Here is an 18,283-nt window from a genome sequence, read left to right as displayed (position 1 = left end):
CAAAACTAATTTTTAACTTGACTCTTAACTCCTGGATTAAACTTAGGACCCTAATTTTTATACACAGAACCATTACTCGAAAAGAGCCGAATTATTTGTATGACAAAATTTCATTTACCTCATCAAGAAGAACAAATAATATAGTCTGCATAAGATATAGATTATCTTGTTCCGAAAAACACTTTTTTACACTTTTTTATATTTGCTTTTTTATATTTGCTGTTCGTCTGTGGAACGAGTTACCGCATGGCTTAAAAACAATCAGCAATGAAACGCATTTTAGAAATAGAATTCATGCGCACTATCAAGAAAATACCTAAATGAAATAAAGTAAGAGCACAATATTAATACATTTACACTCAGTAGGCAACATTTTTGTTCTGATTATAAAATAATAATAATATTAAAAATAAGAACCAAATACACTTTAAATTTATGTATAATTAAAATGTATCTAATATAAATAGGTTAAGTACGCTAATGAAATCACTTGAATTTTAATAATATCTAAGGAAATTTAATTAATGTGACTAGTGCATTAATTTATAAGAATCATTCTTGTAGCACTAGGAATAAATAAATAAATAAATAAATAATAAAAAAAATAATATTAATACAATAAATTCTAAACTCAATAATATAGAAAGTAAATGTTTTCGATTAGAAGCAAAACAAAATACTATAAAGCTATAATAAATAAAATTATAGGTAAACCAAAATATAAAATCATAATCATTAGTTTTAATAGTTTAATAAAAACATTGGTCTTGTAAATCAAAAATAAGATTAATTCTTTTAAAACTTCAAGAGAAAAGAAATTTCTTTTTCATTAATCCCTAAAATTAATATTTTATATAAACTACCTCTTGACATTCTGCAACTATTATTAATTTCTATAATTTTTATTACATCAATTATTTTCATAAATATAATTCACCCGCTAGCCATAGGATTAACATTATTAATCCAAACGGTATTAATTTGTTTAATATGTGGATTAATAACTTTTTGATACTCTTATATTTTATTTTTAGTATTTTTAGGAGGAATATTAGTTTTATTTATTTATGTAACATCACTTACATCAAATGAAATATTTAATTTATCAATTAAATTAACAATATTTTCTTTAATTTCAATTATTTTAATAATAATAATTTCACTAATTATTGATAAAACATCGATTTCAAATATATTTATAAATAACAAAATATTATCAATTATTAATATTAAATCTTATTTTTCAGAAAACTCTTTATCATTAAATAAATTATATAATTTCCCAACAAATTTAATTCCTTTTTTATTAATAAATTCCCTACTAATTACATTAATTGTTGTAGTAAAAATTACAAAAATATTTAAAGGACCTTTACGAATAATAAATTAATGAATAAGCCCTTACGAACTTCCCACCCTTTATTTAAAATTGCTAATAATGCATTAGTAGATTTACCAGCTCCTATTAATATTTCAAGATGATGACATTTTGGTTCACTTTTAGGACTATGTTTAATCATTCAAATTTTAACCGTGTTATTTTTAGCTATATACTATACAGCAGATGTAAATTTAGCTTTCTATAGTGTAAATCATATTTGCCGAGATGTAAATTATGGTTGATTACTTCGAACTCTTCACGCTAACGGAGCATCATTTTTATAGCCTGTACCCAAAGGGTGAAAGGCTATACTAGTTTTGTGCGCATGTATGTAACACACAGAAGGAGGCGTGGCAGACCCCACAAAGTATATATATTCTTGATCAGGATGAGAAGACGAGTCGATATAGCCATGTCCGTCTGTCTGTCTGTCCGTCTGTCTGTATGAGCGCAAGGATCTCAGTAAGTACAAGAGCTAGGATAACCAAAATTGGTATCAAGGTTCCTATAAGCCCTAGGCAGATCGAGTTTGTTTATTTTTTCTGATACACCCCCCAATCCCCCGCAATTCGTATTTTTTCTTATAACTTCCGTAATTCTAGGAATTTTAAAATCAATTTTGGTAGGTACATCTAGGTAGTACTAATGTGTCCGTGTGCCAAATGATAGGTCAATTCTGAAGAAAGTTATAGCCATAAGTAAAATCGCTGCTCATGCGCTGCCTCTGTCGGCAGCGCTGCCCGCAGCTGTTGTTGTTGTTGCTGCTTTGGTTTAACTTTGTGCTGCATACATACACGCATATAAACACGCATAGGTACGTGATGTAAATGTATGCTGTTTAAACTGAACATAAACATGTATTCTAATTTAATTTAATTAATTATTTTAATTAATTAATTCATTCATTTTTTTAATAATTTAATTTTTTTAAAATTTTTTTTTTTAATTTTTTTTTTTTTTAATTTTTCCTTTTTGTGGAGAGTACAGGCTATTTTACAGTCGGGCTTGCTCGACTGTAGCGTTCTCTCTTGTTTATACTCTGTACATGAAATGTACACGAGTATATTAGGTTTGCGCGAGCTGAAAAATGTAACAGGCAGAAGGAGGCGTGGCAGACCCCACAAAGTATATATATTCTTGATCAGCATGACAAGGCGAGTCGATTTAGCCCTGTCCGTCCGTCTGTCCGTCCGTCCGTATGATCACCTAGATCTCAGAAACTATAAGAGATAGAGACACCAAATTTTGCACAAAGATGCCTTATGTGTGTATTCTATACGAGTTTATTTTATTTTTTTGATTACCCACCCCCCCCCCCCCCCCCCCACTTCCCCCCTATGGGGGAAGCGCAACGACTTTTGAGTTTAGAAATAAAAGCACATTGTTTGAACTATATTCACGGCATACCGCCGCCTCTTTCTTATTGGGTCGCTTTAGCACTTTGCGGTGCCTAATAAACATTAAAACATCGACTCTGGCCGGCGAGTATACCCGCGGCAGAGTAAACAACATTACAAGTGGCGCCCGAGCAGGGACCCCAAAGATTGAGGTTTTATCCCACCAAGTAGAGAGAGAGAAACGCGTGGATTTACGATGCTACGAATGAGCTGGATACGTGCGCTGCGGAAGGAAGAGCTCAGTGCGGTGTTGCGTGAGTTCGAAATTGAAGAGACCGGCAACGTGGAGGCGTTGCGGTCGCGGTCGTGAAGTCGGCCAAGGAAGAGTACCGACCCCGCCTGGAAGAGCTGGCGGCGTATCATGAAAACACGTCATCGCGTACCGCAGCAACAGACCAGTTGAGCCCGGTGCCTGGCGCACAGCTGGGAGTCCTGAAACAAGAGGACGTACGGGAAGGTCTACTCGTCGCGATAGAGGCAAATACGACACCAACCGTGGTCCCGGTGCGAGCCGCGTCGCCGACTCCAGCGCGGGCGACATCGCCAACTCCAGCGTCAGTGCCGACCATATCGGTAGCGGTCGCGGCCTCGATTGCAGCGTCCGCAGCCAAGCCCACTGCAACCGCAGCGGCACCCCCAGCGACTCCAGGGCCCTCCACGGCAGACCTGTCCCAGACCATTGCTGATTCATTGGCATCGCTGGCGCGGTACACCCACCGATTGGCCCAGACCGTGGAGGAAGGTTTCCAGAAACTGTCGAGCCAGACCGCCTCCCAGACTGCGCTCCCACCACGTCTGCTGCTCCTGCTGGTGGTGCACCTGACGATGATAACCCAACAGCACCGACTCCAGCGCCGCCACTCGCGAATGCCGGGTCCAGGGTGCATCAGAGACACCTAGAGAGTATGTCCGAGCGATGCGACGGCTGATGCGCAGCGCGGAGATGACCGTACAGGAGCAGCTGAGGCTCGTCCACGCCAACGGGCGAGTCCGAGGCTGGCGCAACGCCTGCGGCGGAGGCAGAACCGCAGGGCCCGGCATGCAGCTTTGGGGACCAACGCGCAGGCTGGGCCCACTATAGCTGCCCACCTAACGGAGCAGCAGCCCCAGACGGTAATCAGGTTCGGATGAAAGACGAGCGTCCCATCAAGCAGCGGCGCCTGGAGGATGTGCATCGACTATCGACAGCTGATTTGCGGAATGGATACTGGCAGATTCCAATGGAGCGCCAAAGCCAGCGATACACAGCATTCACGGTGCCAGAACGCGGGCTGTTCCAGTGGCGAGTGATGCCGTTTGGCCTGCACTCGGCTCCCGCGACCTTCCAGAGGACGTTGGATAGCGTCATCGACCCGGACATGGCACCGGACGCGTTTGCGTACCTCGGCGACATAGTGGTGGTTGGCAGGACGTTCGAGGAACACTTGAACAACTTGCGCGAGGTGTTCCGGCGACTGCGGGCGGCCATACTGCGAATAAATCGGGATAAGTGCGAATTCTTTCGTAAATCCATTAGATACCTGGGGCATCTAATGACGGAGGCGTGCATCCAAACGGATCCGGAAAAGGTGGCAGCCATCCACGAGCTGAAGCCGCCATCAAATCTAAAGCAACTGCGGCAGTACATCGGGATGGCATCGTGGTACCGACGCTTTGTGCCAAATTTCGCCACAACGGTCGGGCCACTCACCGAACTGTTGAAAAAGGGCTGCAAGTGGAGTTGGGGAACAATGCAGCAGGAGGCATTTGAATGCATCCAAAGACAGCTCATGGAAGCGCCGGTGTTAGCGTGCGCCGATTTCACACAACGCTTCTGCCTACAGACTGACGCCAGCGAGTATGGGCTGGGCGCGGTTTTGACACAGAACGTAGACGGCCAGGAGCACGTGATTTCCTACGCCAGTAGGAAACTGCAGAAAGCAGAGGTCAACTACAGCGCCACGGAGAAGGAGTGTCTGGCCATTGTTTGGGGAATCCGAAAGCTGCGACACTATCTGGAGGGCTATCGTTTTACCGTCGTGACCGACCACTTGGCCTTGCGTTGGCTCAACTCGATCGAGAGCCGCACCGGCCGCATCGCACGCTGGGCCTTGGAGCTACAGCAGTACACCTTCGATGTCCAGTACCGAAAAGGATCCTTGAACGTGGTGGCAGGTCGCGCACGCGTGGAGCCAGAGGCGACGCCAACCTGCAAATGGTTAATCGGCTGTCCCGATTACGCCATGCAGAATGAAAGGCTATACAGACGCATCGCCCACGTGCTGGGAGAAGATGAGGTGTCGCCATGGAGACTATGCGTGGCCACGCCTTTACGTCAGGAGGTGCTGAGAGAACGACGACGCTACGGCGGGCCATATGGGAGTACGTCGAACATTAGCGCGAGTCGCAGACCGTTACCACTGGCCTGGGATGTATCGTGATGTCGCAAAGTATGTGCGCCAATGCTTGCTGTGGCAACGTTACAAAGCGCAGCAACAACTGCCAGCCGGCAAGATGCACTTCAAACCAGCGGAGGTGGCGTGGGACGTCGTCTGCGCCGATTTCGTAGGGCCGCTGCCGCGGTCCAAACGGGGCAACGCGTACCTACTGGTCCCTGTGGATAAGTTCAGCAAGTGTGTAACGTTGCTCTGGCCCGGGTATACTCGCCGGCCAGAGTCGCTGCAAAATTCTTGGTTTGGTTCCCCAGGAATAAAGCAAGCCCGCAGTTACCATTCAAATATGATGCTCGCCGTGTATACAATTTGTCTTTTATTTCCCAAATGTCACAAATAGGAGGGTGCGCTTCAATGCGCGTTCGTTTCCCTCTCCAACCGAACTAACTCCCAAAAACTCTCTTCAACTTACAACTACTTACACCTACTTAAAAACTACTCATCGGCATCGTGACGACGCGTTGCGTAGCTGGCAGCTGTGCGTCGTTACACCTCCCCCTTTCCCCAAAGGGTCGAACGGCCCGATCGATGGTGTTTTCAAATTTTGTTAGCATCGCGCCATAATCGAAAGGCAGATGTGTAGCAGCTGGGTGGCAGCGCTGCCACCCCTCGCCTTTGACCACCTGTCGACGCCACCTGTAACTTCACAGTCAGCTGCTCGCGCTGTCATTCTGTCGCATCGTTGTCTTCGCTCTCCATTTCCGCCACGTGTTTCAATTTCAAATTCTGGGGTGCGGAATCTGTTGGTGATTGCTGGGCAACGAGCTGCATCTCGCAAAAGTACTACCTATACTTTCCAGCCTGCATGGCCTGCCGCTGATGGACTACCTGTAGCACGCAACGGCTAATTATGTGCCAGCGGCATGCACGGTGTACATCTTAAACTGCGTCGACTGCAACCAGTGCACCGGGCCTCCCATCGGTGCCGTTGAGGTATCATTTGTGCTATATGTGGCTGAAACGTAATAAAATTCGATTATGTCTGCAGGATTACGTGGACGTTATTCTTTAGCTAGAAGCGCCTGCTTTGGTTGCCCCGACGCTTGACCGCTGGCCTGGCTGTGTTGGCGTTGCCGCCATGGCTGCCGCTGCCTCCGCTGTTGTCGTCACCTGTTGCCGCGGCTGCCGGCGTCGCCACTACTGCCTTCATCAACGTAGCCGCAGCCGCTGCTGCATTGGTGCCGCTGCTGTTGAAGTTGCTACTGCTGCCGTTGCTGCGGCCGCTACTATCGTGCCGCTGCCGCTTACGCTGTTGCGGCTGTTGTCGTGGCTGTTGTGATGGCTGCTGTTGTGGCAGTTGAGACATTGTCAGTGGCATGGTCGTCATACCAGCGCAACTGCCGCTGTCGCTGCACTCGTCGGCGATGCTGACGTCTGCATTCAGCGCCTTCAGATCTCGCACATGTGCTGTTCTACCTCTGCCGCCTGCTACTGGTCGTAAGCGCACTATGACTGGGGATATAAATGCACGCACCGTGAATGGCCCATCGAAGCGAGGCCGCAAACTGCTCGGCTGCGTTGGACAGGTGATGTTGTCGCACGAGCACCTCGTCGCCCAGTTTGGGTCGCCACTCGCGTCTCCGCAGATTGTACTGGCGTGCCTGATCCTCGCTGGCCACCCCTTGGTTTCTTCTTGATATACGGGCAATGCACTGTACCAGTGTCGCGTGTGTTTCTGAGCTACCTGGTACTGCCTCAGGGGCGTCTAGATCCCTGCCGTACAGTGTGCGTGGATGCCTTGGTTCTCTCCCAAATAGGATGAAAGCCGGTGAGTAGCCCGTTGCGTCTGAAATTGCTGTATTAATGGCCAATTGTGCTTCCGGCAGTTGTTCGTCCCACGTGTTGTGCTGCCCGTCCGCCAGCTGAGCAATCAATGTTTTGACCGTTCTATTGGTCCGCTCCGTGGGATTCTCCTGAGGTGTATATGGTGCCGTCAGTTGTTGCTGTATGCCTGCCTCAGCGAGGAACTGCTTCAGCGCGCGGCTCGTAAACTGGGCTCCCTTGTCTGTAATGAGCTTTCTTGGTGTGCCAAACCGTGCCAGAATCCGCTCTCGCAAGGCCAGCTTCACTGCCGCTGCCGTCGCCTTGCGGATGGGGACCAGTTCTGCCCATTTACTGAACTTATCGACCAGGACCAGTAGATACGCGTTGCCTCGTTTGGACCGCGGCAGCGGCCCCACAAAATCGGCGCAGACGACGTCCCACGCTGCCTCCGCTGGTTTGAAGTGCATCTTGCCTGCCGTCAGCTGTTGCTGGGCTTTATAGCGTTGACACAACAGGCACTGGTGCACATACTTCGCTACGTCGCGATACAGACTAGGCCAGTGGTATCGGTCTGCAACCCGTGCACAGGTTCGGCGTACTCCCATATGGCCCGCCGTTGCGTCGTCGTGGCATTCTCTAAACACCTCCTGTCTTAAAGGCGCGGCAACGCATAGCCTCCATGGTGACACCTCATCTTCTCCTAGCACGTGAGCGATGCGGCGGTACAGCCTGTCGTTCTGTATGGCGTAATCTGGGAACTTGTTGGGACTCTCCAACACCGCTGCCGTCAGCCGCTGTAATCATTTACAAGTTGGTGCTGCCTCTGACTCCACGTGTGCACGGCCGATCACCTCGCGTGGTTGTCGTGACAGTGCGTCGGCCACCACGTTCAAGGCTCCTTTTCGGTACTGGACATCGAAGGTGTACTGCTGCAGCTCCAAAGCCCAGCGTGCGATGCGGCCGGTGGGGCTCTCAATTGAGTTAAGCCATCGCAACGCCAAGTGGTCGGTCACGACGGTAAAGTGATAGCCCTCCAGATAGTGTCGCAGCTTTCGGATTCCCCAAACAATGGCCAGTCACTCCTTCTCCGTGGCGCTGTAGTTGACCTCTGCTTTCTGCAGTTTCCTACTGGCGTAGGAAATCACATGCTCCTGGCCGTCTACGTTCTGTGTCAAAACCGCGCCCAGCCCATACTCGCTGGCGTCAGTCTGTAGGCAGAAGCGTTGTGTGAAATCGGGGCACGCTAACACCGGCGCTTCCATGAGCTGTCTTTGGATACAATCAAATGCCTCCTGCTGCGGTGTTCCCCAACTCCACTTGTGGCCTTTCTTTAACAGCTCGGTGAGTGGGCCTACCGTTGTGGCGAAATTGGGTACAAAGCGGCGGTACCACGAGGCCATCCCGATGTACTGCCGCAGCTGTTTTAGGTTGGCCGGGGGCTTCAGTTCACGTATGGCTGCCACCTTTTCTGGATCCGTCTGTATCCCGTCTTCTGTCACCAGGTGCCCCAGGTAGCGTATGGACCTGCGAAAAAACTCACACTTATCTTGATTTACCCGTAGGTTTGCCGCTCTCAGTCTTCGAAACACCTCCCTCAGGTTACATAGGTGTTCTTCGAATGTCTTCCCAACCACAACTATGTCGTCCAGATAGGCAAACGCGTGTGGAGCCATATCCGGGCCGATGACGCTATCTAGCGCCCGCTGGAAGGTGGCTGGGGCGGAGTGCAGGCCAAATGGCATCACTCGCCATTGGAAAAGGCCCCGTCCGGGCACTGTGAAGGCGGTGTATTTACGGCTGTCGGGCTCCATGGGGATCTGCCAATAACCGTTTCGCAAGTCGATGCTGCTGATGTACTTTGCCTGTCGTAACTGTTCGAGAATATGTTGGATCCTCGGAATGGGGTATGCGTCTGGCTCCGAGCGTTCGTTCAGCTGGCGGTAGTCGATGCACATTCGCCACGCCCCATTCTTCTTGCGTACCAGGACTATGGGCGCGCTGTACGCGCTATCGGACCGCTCAATGCAGCCCTTCGCCAGCAACTCGTCAACCTCGTTGTCAATTACCGCTTGCATCGCCGGATTCCTCGGATAGTAGCGCTGTTTAATGGGCCTGTCGTCTTTCACGCGGATCGTGTGTGTCGCCACCGACGACACGCCCACAATGTTCTCAAAGCGCGGTAATTCCTCCTGAAGGAACGTGGCAGCCTGAGCAGCCTGTTCATCTGTCAGCGTAGCCGCCGATGGAGCAGTTGGCTCTGTGGTCACCAATGCCGCACATCGTACTCTGCGGCGCGCCTGACGCCTTCTCCGCCGTCGTCGCTCACGCACATCTCGCATCTCCAGCTTGTGGCTGCCGGCGGTGAGCGTACCATAGGCCTTCCTGATGAAATCCAGCCCTAGTGAGAGCTCGTCCTCGCAGCCCGGCAGTGTTAACAGTGGTATCGAGATGCATTTGTCGTCCACTTTGTTGTCGCCGTCATCGTCTCCTCGCAAACAGTTTGTCGCGAGCCGTTGGCCATCGACATCGACACCTCTACACTCCGTACATTCTCCCCACCTGGCTTTCTCAAGCGTCGTGCCAGCGCCGGGCTCACGAAGCTGCGAGTGGCTCCCGTATCCACCACCGCGTCGAGGGCAAGACCACCGCAATCCACCCTCAACACCATCACTCGCGAGCGTTCTGCCACTAGTTTTCCTGCGTGGGCTCGCCTATTGGCTATATGTGGCGAGCCCCCCTGGCGTTTCCCGCTCTGCGGCGACAGCATTCGTTCGCTCGTATGCCCAGCCTACCGCAATCCCAGCAGTATAGTTGTTGTTGGTTTGGGCAGCATTCGTTGTCGTGCCCCGCCATACCACAGCGTTTGCAAGACCGCCCCTGGTGTGCCGACGAGCTCTGCATCTCGGGCCCGGTTGCTGTTGTTCGCGCGGGTGCAGTCTGTAAAGGGACAAAGTCTCGCCTGTTTAACTAACCAGCAGATATGGGCTGCGTATCCGTTGGCTCCGGACGTCGGATCGGAAACCGTGGGCCCATGAACGCTGGCTGGGATGGCCCTGCCCCAATGGTACAGGCCGGAACCAGGCCCAACTCCTCCAGCTCTGCTGCTTGCCGTTTGAATTCTGCCACAGTATGGACATCCTGATGTCGTATCCTGATGTTGATCGCTGGTCGGCTGTTGCGGTAGATGAGCCTCAGCTGCTCCTCTCCGGGCATGTCTGCATCGAGCATCAATTCCAGCATCGCTTGGACGTATGCCGCAGTGGACTCCGACTCGCCCTGAAAGCGTCGTTGCGCATTTTGTCGCCACCGCTCAACGTGAGGAGCGGCCGGGTACGCTTCTAGCAGTTCCGCGCGGAACTCTGCCCACGACTGGGTCGGGTTTCGCCTTGTGCGGTCCCATGTCAGTGCCGCGCCCTCCAGAATGTTTGGTAACATCGGCACCAAATTATCTACCGGCTCCCCACTCACTTCCGCTTTTTCTTCTAGCCTGTGCAAGAATGCTCGTGGGTCCCCGCTGCCGTCGAAGTGCACTCCCCACTGTGCCACCACCGTGCTCAGGGCTCTCCGCTCCGCTCGTGACATTGTCGAGTGGGCCGAACCAGCCGCGGATGCGGTTGACACGGCCGGCCCGGCCGTCGAGACCATCGACATTGTGGCGAGGGTCGTTACCACCGTCGTGGCCACGATCTGGTTCGTGGTCACGCATGGCGCCGCTGGCGCTTCTGTCGTATAGGTGGTGGTGCCGGTCACGGTGACTGGTGCAGCCCCAGCTGGTGCTGTTGCCGCTAATGGCCCCGTTGATGGTGTCTCGGGATGCTCGGTCGGTGTTCTTGGCGAGGCCGCAGCTTCCGTAGGCGGCAGGTGCATGCCGGGCGAACCTTCCTCTCGCTTGGGGACCTCCAGTTGTGCCTTCGGCGGTACAGGACTTACCGGACGTGACTCATAGCGGGCCGCTAGCAGTTCTAGGCGTGACTGGTGTTCCGGCCCCGCCGCTTTCACAAACGTGGCGAAGCGTGTTCTCAGCGTTTCCAAGGTGCCCGCGTCGTCGATCCCAAACTCCTGCAGCAGCTCGATCAGCTCCTCCTTCCTCAACGCTCGCACCCAGCTCGTTCGCACCATCACGAGTCAACAATTCTCGCCTTACGTTTTCCAACTCGCCGCGTGGTCGCGGTCGTGTTTAACCTCACTTTATTTTGGGATCCCTGCTCGGGCGCCACTTGTAACGTTGCTCTGGCCCGGGTATACTCGTCGGCCAGAGTCGCTGCAAAATTCTTGGTTTGGTCCCCCAGAAATAAAGCAAGCCCGCAGTTACCATTCAAATATGATGCTCGCCGTGTATACAATTTGTCTTTTATTTCCCAAATGTCACAAATAGGAGGGTGCGCTTCAATGCGCGTTCGTTTCCCTCTCCAACCGAACTAACTCCCAAAAACTCTCTTCAACTTACAACTACTTACACCTACTTAAAAACTACTTGCGTAGCTGGCAGCTGTGCGTCGTTACAAGTGGGCAGAACTGATCCCCATCCGCAAGGCAACAGCGACGGCAGTTAAGCTGGCCCTACGAGAGCGGATCCTGGCGCGGTTTGGCGCACCAAGAAATCTCATTACAGACAATGGAGCCCAGTTTACGAGCCGCGCGCTGAAGCAGTTCCTCGCTGAGGCAGGCATACAGCAACAACTGACGGCACCATATACACCTTAGGAGAATCCCACGGAGCGGACCAATAGAACGATCAAAACATTGATTGCTCAGCTGGCGGACGGGCAGCACAACACGTGGGACGAACAACTGCCGGAAGCACAATAATAAGGAGTTTGAAATGGGAATTGGAGAGAAGAGTTTTAGTTCGGTTTAAGGAGTTGGTTGAACGCGCATTGAAGCGCAACGACTTTTGAGTTTAGAAATAAAAGCACATTGCTTGAACTATATTCACGGCATACCGCCGCCCCTTTCTTATTGGGTCGCCTTAGCACTTTGGGGTGCCTAATAAACATTAAAACATCGACTCTGGTCGGCGAGTATACCCGCGGCAGAGTAAACAACATTACAATATATACCATTTATGTACGTGTACCTAGGATAACAAACTAAAACCCCTATTTGACTGTTCAAATGCTTTAAAACAAAAAAAAAAAACAAAAAAAAAAAAAATACTACTTAGGAATGGGTCAAAAAGATGGCAAGCCATCAACCTTGTAACGACGACCTGGCGTCACAGGGTGTCGTTACTAGAGAAGGACGGCAGAATAAATAAGAGAGAAGAAAGAATACAAAAAGGGACCTCCAGACAAAATGACGTTAAACACGACCGCGACCACGCGGCTCGGGATGGTGCGAGCTCGACACCAATGGCACTGTGGAACTGATGATGATGCGCTGCACCACGTTAGTGAAGACCACAGGCCCGCAGCAGCAGGCCCACCTGGAGAAGCTGGCGGCACACTATGAGATTTAGCAGATCCGCAGTCATCACCAGAGGAAACAGCGTCGCCGGAGCACACAGGCGCACCGCTGGAAATAGAACCAGCGGCGGCAGTACATGTCATGGCCGCGACCGGGCTGGTGGGTGCAACCTCCCCCGCGGCGGTAAAGAGGCCAACCCAAACGGTGGCCTCAACACAAACGGTGTTACGACAGCATCAGCCGGGGCTGCGCCAGTACCGTTGCCACCACCCACACTGCACTGTCCACGGCGGTGGTGACGACCCTCGCTACACCAGCGGTGGTTTCTGTGACCGGGTCAGCTGTGCCGACCGCACCAACAACAGATGCAGCGGCCCGTTCGACAATGTCGCACTTCTAGGGCAGCTGATTTTTTGGGCGGCTCGATGTGAGCATTTACAGGCCTTAGTTAGTTAGTTAGTCCTGAAGCCAGAATTATAGGGATTTTCCGGTGGAAACATCGCGACACGAAAAGCTCTGTACAATCAATGTACAGCCCAAACGGTAAGAGCTAAGAAGCTGACATTTTGACAAAAGTTGTCTTTTATGGTGTAGGTGAACATTAAGAAGAAATTTTGGAAAATTCGAACGCCAAAGGGGAAAAAGGGGGTTTTTCCGTGGAAAAATTGAAAGACAATCAACACCCTACAGCCCAAAAGGTAAGAGCTAGGAAGCTAAAATTTTAGCTCGAGTATCCTATCATAGTGTAGGTGAGGACTAAGAAGGGATTTTGGTAAATTGTCTAAGCTCCAAGTAGGAGAAAACGTAACGTAACTAAATCTGCAACGTTGCATTCAAGGATTTTCAAAATATGTAAATACGGGTTTTGCTTTACAAATGCAGGCAGAATAAACAACATAAAATGCATATTGCACCATCCCGAGCCAAGTTTCATCATGATAGATCACTTCTGAGAAGAGCTATAACCATAAATAAAATCGCTGTCCATGCTCTGCCTGCAGATCTGCCCGCAGCTGTTGCTTTGGTTCAACTTTGTGCTGCATACATACACGCATATAAACACGGAGAGACGATTCTGATGTAAATATATGCTGTTGAAACTGTACATGAACATGTCTCCACTTTTCTATGAATGTATTGCATTCTTTGTATTTAATTAAATAAAATAATTAAATAAAATAATTATACTCTGTACATAAACAGTACAAGAGTATATTAAGTTATCGGGAGCTGAAAAATGTAACAGGCAGAAGGAGGCGTGGCAGACCCCACAAAGTATATATATTCTTGATCAGCATGACGAGACGAGTCGATCTAGCCCTGTCTGTCCGTCCGTATGAACACCTGGATCTCAGAGACTATAAGAGATAGAGACACCAAGACACAAAGATGCGTTATGTGTGTACGCTGTGCAAGTTTGTTTTATTTTTCCGATTTTCCATTCGTATAATCGCCCATATCTCTGACACTACTTATAGCTCTTAAGCTAGGGACACCAAATTAAAGTCCCAGATGCCTTATGTGAATGTGTATTTTGCAATTTCCTTCCCTCCCCCCTCTCCCATGCAAATCGAGATTTTCTCTAACTCCCGCATTGTTCAATATTTACATACCGACATAAAAGATGGCGCATCCTGTACAAAGTTGTAACACCCGCTTCGCTCATAGAATGTTCTCTTGGATTCTGTTGAACTCTTCTTTCTTCGTTAGTTCCGGCGTGATTGGTACGTCGGCTTGACGACAAAGGATCCGAGCTGTGCGCGTCACACGCTGTATCAGCCTTCTCCGGATCTACTTTTGGCATCTTTGCTGCTCGCTTTCCCCTCGGATACGTCCGTTGCAAGCGCACCGGCAGCCGAGGGTTCAATGGTAGATCATATGCTCGGAACGGCCTTCGGGTTGGCGGTGGAGGTTTAAGCACGGTGACTGGGCTTGCCGTTTTGGCTCTACTTCGTCTTTGTAACATCAGAGCGTGGTTGAGACACGGCTCCTCTCGTTGCGGAACTTTCAGTTCCTTCCGGACTTTGTGGAGGGACGGTCTCCAGCTTTTGCTTCTCTGTTGTTGTTGCTGTTTTGGCGTTGAGGTGTTCATTATAAAAAATTCAATTGTGATCCCCACGAGTGAGGGGGAAAGGGTTCGACCACCCTTGCAGAGATCCGTGTCGCCAGTTACCCCGGATGCTCCGTGAGTGACCGGTCTTTAAGAGGGCCCCCAGCCAGGCTGATCTTCGGCACGGGTCGCATGACAGCCCTCACTTCGAAGCCATGATCGGGAACCATAGCCAGACAACGTAACTATTGAGGAGTTAGGTTGTGTGGCTCTGGTCTCTGATCTTAGCTGGATACCAACAACGCACGGGACAGACTGTAGTTCCATTTCCAGTCGGCACCCTCTTGGATGGTTCAGCTAAAGGATTTTTGCCAACCCCGAAAGTGGTAAAATCGATCCAGAATTTGTTTAATATTTTTTAAGTTTTTAATTTTCTGTAGTTATTTTACGCATGACGTCACATCCGCGCTGGCACGGCTTCTGCCACGAATTTACAATAGAATTGCATAGTAATTCACAACTGGTTTAAGCTATCCTAATTAGACTAGAACACTCAAGTGCTTGGTTAAACCAGTTCCTGAAGTGATCAAATAATAATAGTGAATAATAGTAACTAATTAAATAATAAAGAGATGTAAAAGGAGGAAACAAAGAGAATTAAATAAAATGAATATATGGTGACATGACATAACGCCCGAGGACTTATCGCCCAAAAATAATTTGGGCGTTATGTCCGTTTTTTTTTTCGGACATAACGCCCGAACTATTTTGGGCGTTATGTTCGAAAATAATTTCGGACATAACGCCCAAATTTGTTTTCGGTCTTAAGGCCCAAATTTTACTTGAACAAGTGTAAATATCATGAAATCCATTAATTATTATATTTATAATAATAGTAACAATATCAATAAGTTATTACCCATAATTTATGAAGTTGTGTTTAAGTTTTAATTTAATATGAGATCAAACATGTGACGCAGTACATATTCTCGCCTTGGAGGTCTGTAACAACTATTATGCCTTGAGCCAAAATTTTAATACCATTTAAAATACCATTTAACCTCTAGTTAAAAGGGGATTTTATATATTAGCAATAAATGACCTTAAACATTACAAAACAAAAAATACCGCATATTTTTATGTCACTGCTTATTTTATGCAGTCATTTTTATTTGATATAGTACTTCAATGTTGCGTTAATTATATGTACTTTATAATTTTATGCCTTTGATCTGCTTTTACAAGCATTTCATTTTGATTTGGTAACTTTGAAGGTCCATTTTTAATTTTTTTTTTTTTTAAATGGGACCAGAGCAGCAATCAAGCCAGGAGAATTTGTTAATAAACCACATTTAAAACGGCCACCCGCTAAGAAAAATTTCAGTGGTGAAGATTAAACGATAAACAAATATTCACACATTGTATGGAAAAAAGGGCCAGACCTCGACTATCATTGAAAGTGACCAGCGGTAGAACTATGGCAAAACCGTACTTTTTAGCTTCGAAACTTGCATCTCAGGAAGCCCTAGCGAAGCAATGTGGGGCAATACTTTAACTACTCAGTTTAAAATATATAAATTAACATAACATAGTATTGGTTACTCCTACTTATTTTCCTTTTAGTTTAGTGTTGAAATCATATGTATTTGTAGCTGCAACAGAATAAATTCAAAACATTTTTTGTGTATAATATTGTATGATATATTACACATTTTCAAATACAATACGCTCTATTAGCACAATATTGTTTCCATTCTGAATTGATCATTTTTGGATTTTCTGTTTATCGCGAAAACACAAGGACAACAAGCGCGCTTGAGGGATTCAATAGCTATTTATCGAAGCTTATTCCAAAAAATGGTTCTTTTTGGGAGTTCCTAAAAATAGTTAAACAGGACGAGTTTCAAAAGCTCAACGAATTAAAAAAAGTTTTCGGAAGCGATATTTATGGAGTCTACAAGCAACGAAATGCACAACAAAATAGAACTGCTTTAATCAATCGGTTGATAAGTGACCTGGACAGCAAAAAAATCACACTTGCAGAGTTCCTGAAGACAGTTTCCTGCAAAGACAACAAAATTCAAGAAGACAATCTGTTCATTAACTTAGAAAATGTGAATGAGTCGGAATCAGATGACGAACCAAATGATGAAGCCACAAAAACGTCGATTGATATAAAATGTGAGCTTTGCGTACAAAATATTAAAAATAAACTTCTCCAGCCATGCAACCACGCCAAGCTCTGCCAACACTGTTTGGAAAATTTAAAAGCGTTCCATGATCAAGCAGGGACCTCTATGTTATGTCCTTTTTGTAGGTGTACTGTTGAAAAAACTTTTGGACTTAACGCCCAAAAATATTTTCGGGCTTTATGTCCGAAAAAAAAAACGGACATAACGCCCAAAAAGTTGTTCGGGCCTTAAGTCCGTTTTTTTATTATACTCTGTACATGCCTTATGTGTGCACGCTGCGCAAGTTTGTTTTATTGTTTTTGAATTATAATTTATAGATTTTTTTTGTATTTAAATAGAAAGTTATACATATTATATATATATTTTATGTGTTTTTTCAACAGTACACCTACAAAAAGGACATAACATAGAGGTCCCTGCTTGATCATGGAACGCTTTTAAATTTTCCAAACAGTGTTGGCAGAGCTTGGCGTGGTTGCATGGCTGGAGAAGTTTATTTTTAATATTTTGTACGCAAAGCTCACATTTTATATCAATCGACGTTTTTGTGGCTTCATCATTTGGTTCGTCATCTGATTCCGACTCATTCACATTTTCTAAGTTAATGAACAGATTGTCTTCTTGAATTTTGTTGTCTTTGCAGGAAACTGTCTTCAGGAACTCTGCAAGTGTGATTTTTTTGCTGTCCAGGTCACTTATCAACCGATTGATTAAAGCAGTTCTATTTTGTTGTGCATTTCGTTGCTTGTAGACTCCATAAATATCGCTTCCGAAAACTTTTTTTAATTCGTTGAGCTTTTGAAACTCGTCCTGTTTAACTATTTTTAGGAACTCCCAAAAAGAACCATTTTTTGGAATAAGCTTCGATAAATAGCTATTGAATCCCTCAAGCGCGCTTGTTGTCCTTGTGTTTTCGCGATAAACAGAAAATCCAAAAATGATCAATTCAGAATGGAAACAATATTGTGCTAATAGAGCGTATTGTATTTGAAAATGTGTAATATATCATACAATATTATACACAAAAAATGTTTTGAATTTATTCTGTTGCAGCTACAAATACATATGATTTCAACACTAAACTAAAAGGAAAATAAGTAGGAGTAACCAATACTATGTTATGTTAATTTATATATTTTAAACTGAGTAGTTAAAGTATTGCCCCACATTGCTTCGCTAGGGCTTCCTGAGATGCAAGTTTCGAAGCTAAAAAGTACGGTTTTGCCATAGTTCTACCGCTGGTCACTTTCAATGATAGTCGAGGTCTGGCCCTTTTTTCCATACAATGTGTGAATATTTGTTTATCGTTTAATCTTCACCACTGAAATTTTTCTTAGCGGGTGGCCGTTTTAAATGTGGTTTATTAACAAATTCTCCTGGCTTGATTGCTGCTCTGGTCCCATTTAAAAAAAAAAAAAATTAAAAATGGACCTTCAAAGTTACCAAATCAAAATGAAATGCTTGTAAAAGCAGATCAAAGGCATAAAATTATAAAGTACATATAATTAACGCAACATTGAAGTACTATATCAAATAAAAATGACTGCATAAAATAAGCAGTGACATAAAAATATGCGGTATTTTTTGTTTTGTAATGTTTAAGGTCATTTATTGCTAATATATAAAATCCCCTTTTAACTAGAGGTTAAATGGTATTTTAA

General features: G+C 46.7%; 1 protein-coding gene and 1 pseudogene across 1 annotated transcript; both read left to right on the top strand.

The window, feature by feature from the left end:
• The first annotated feature begins 871 nt into the window (after positions 1-871).
• Positions 872-1,390, top strand: LOC115628651 (annotated as a pseudogene).
• A 1,584-nt stretch (positions 1,391-2,974) lies between these two features.
• On the top strand, positions 2,975-3,678 carry LOC115628650. The gene is made up of 2 exons (XM_030524819.1): positions 2,975-3,032; positions 3,167-3,678. The coding sequence occupies exons 1-2, from the start codon at positions 2,975-2,977 to the stop codon at positions 3,676-3,678; spliced, it is 570 nt and encodes a 189-aa protein (XP_030380679.1).
• The last annotated feature ends 14,605 nt before the right edge of the window (positions 3,679-18,283 follow it).

Source organism: Scaptodrosophila lebanonensis, unplaced genomic scaffold, assembly GCF_003285725.1.
Source record: "Scaptodrosophila lebanonensis strain 11010-0011.00,11010-0021.00 unplaced genomic scaffold, SlebRS2 tig00000122-arrow-arrow-pilon, whole genome shotgun sequence".
Taxonomy (NCBI): domain Eukaryota; kingdom Metazoa; phylum Arthropoda; class Insecta; order Diptera; family Drosophilidae; genus Scaptodrosophila; species Scaptodrosophila lebanonensis.
This window is presented reverse-complemented; position numbering and strand designations above follow the sequence as displayed.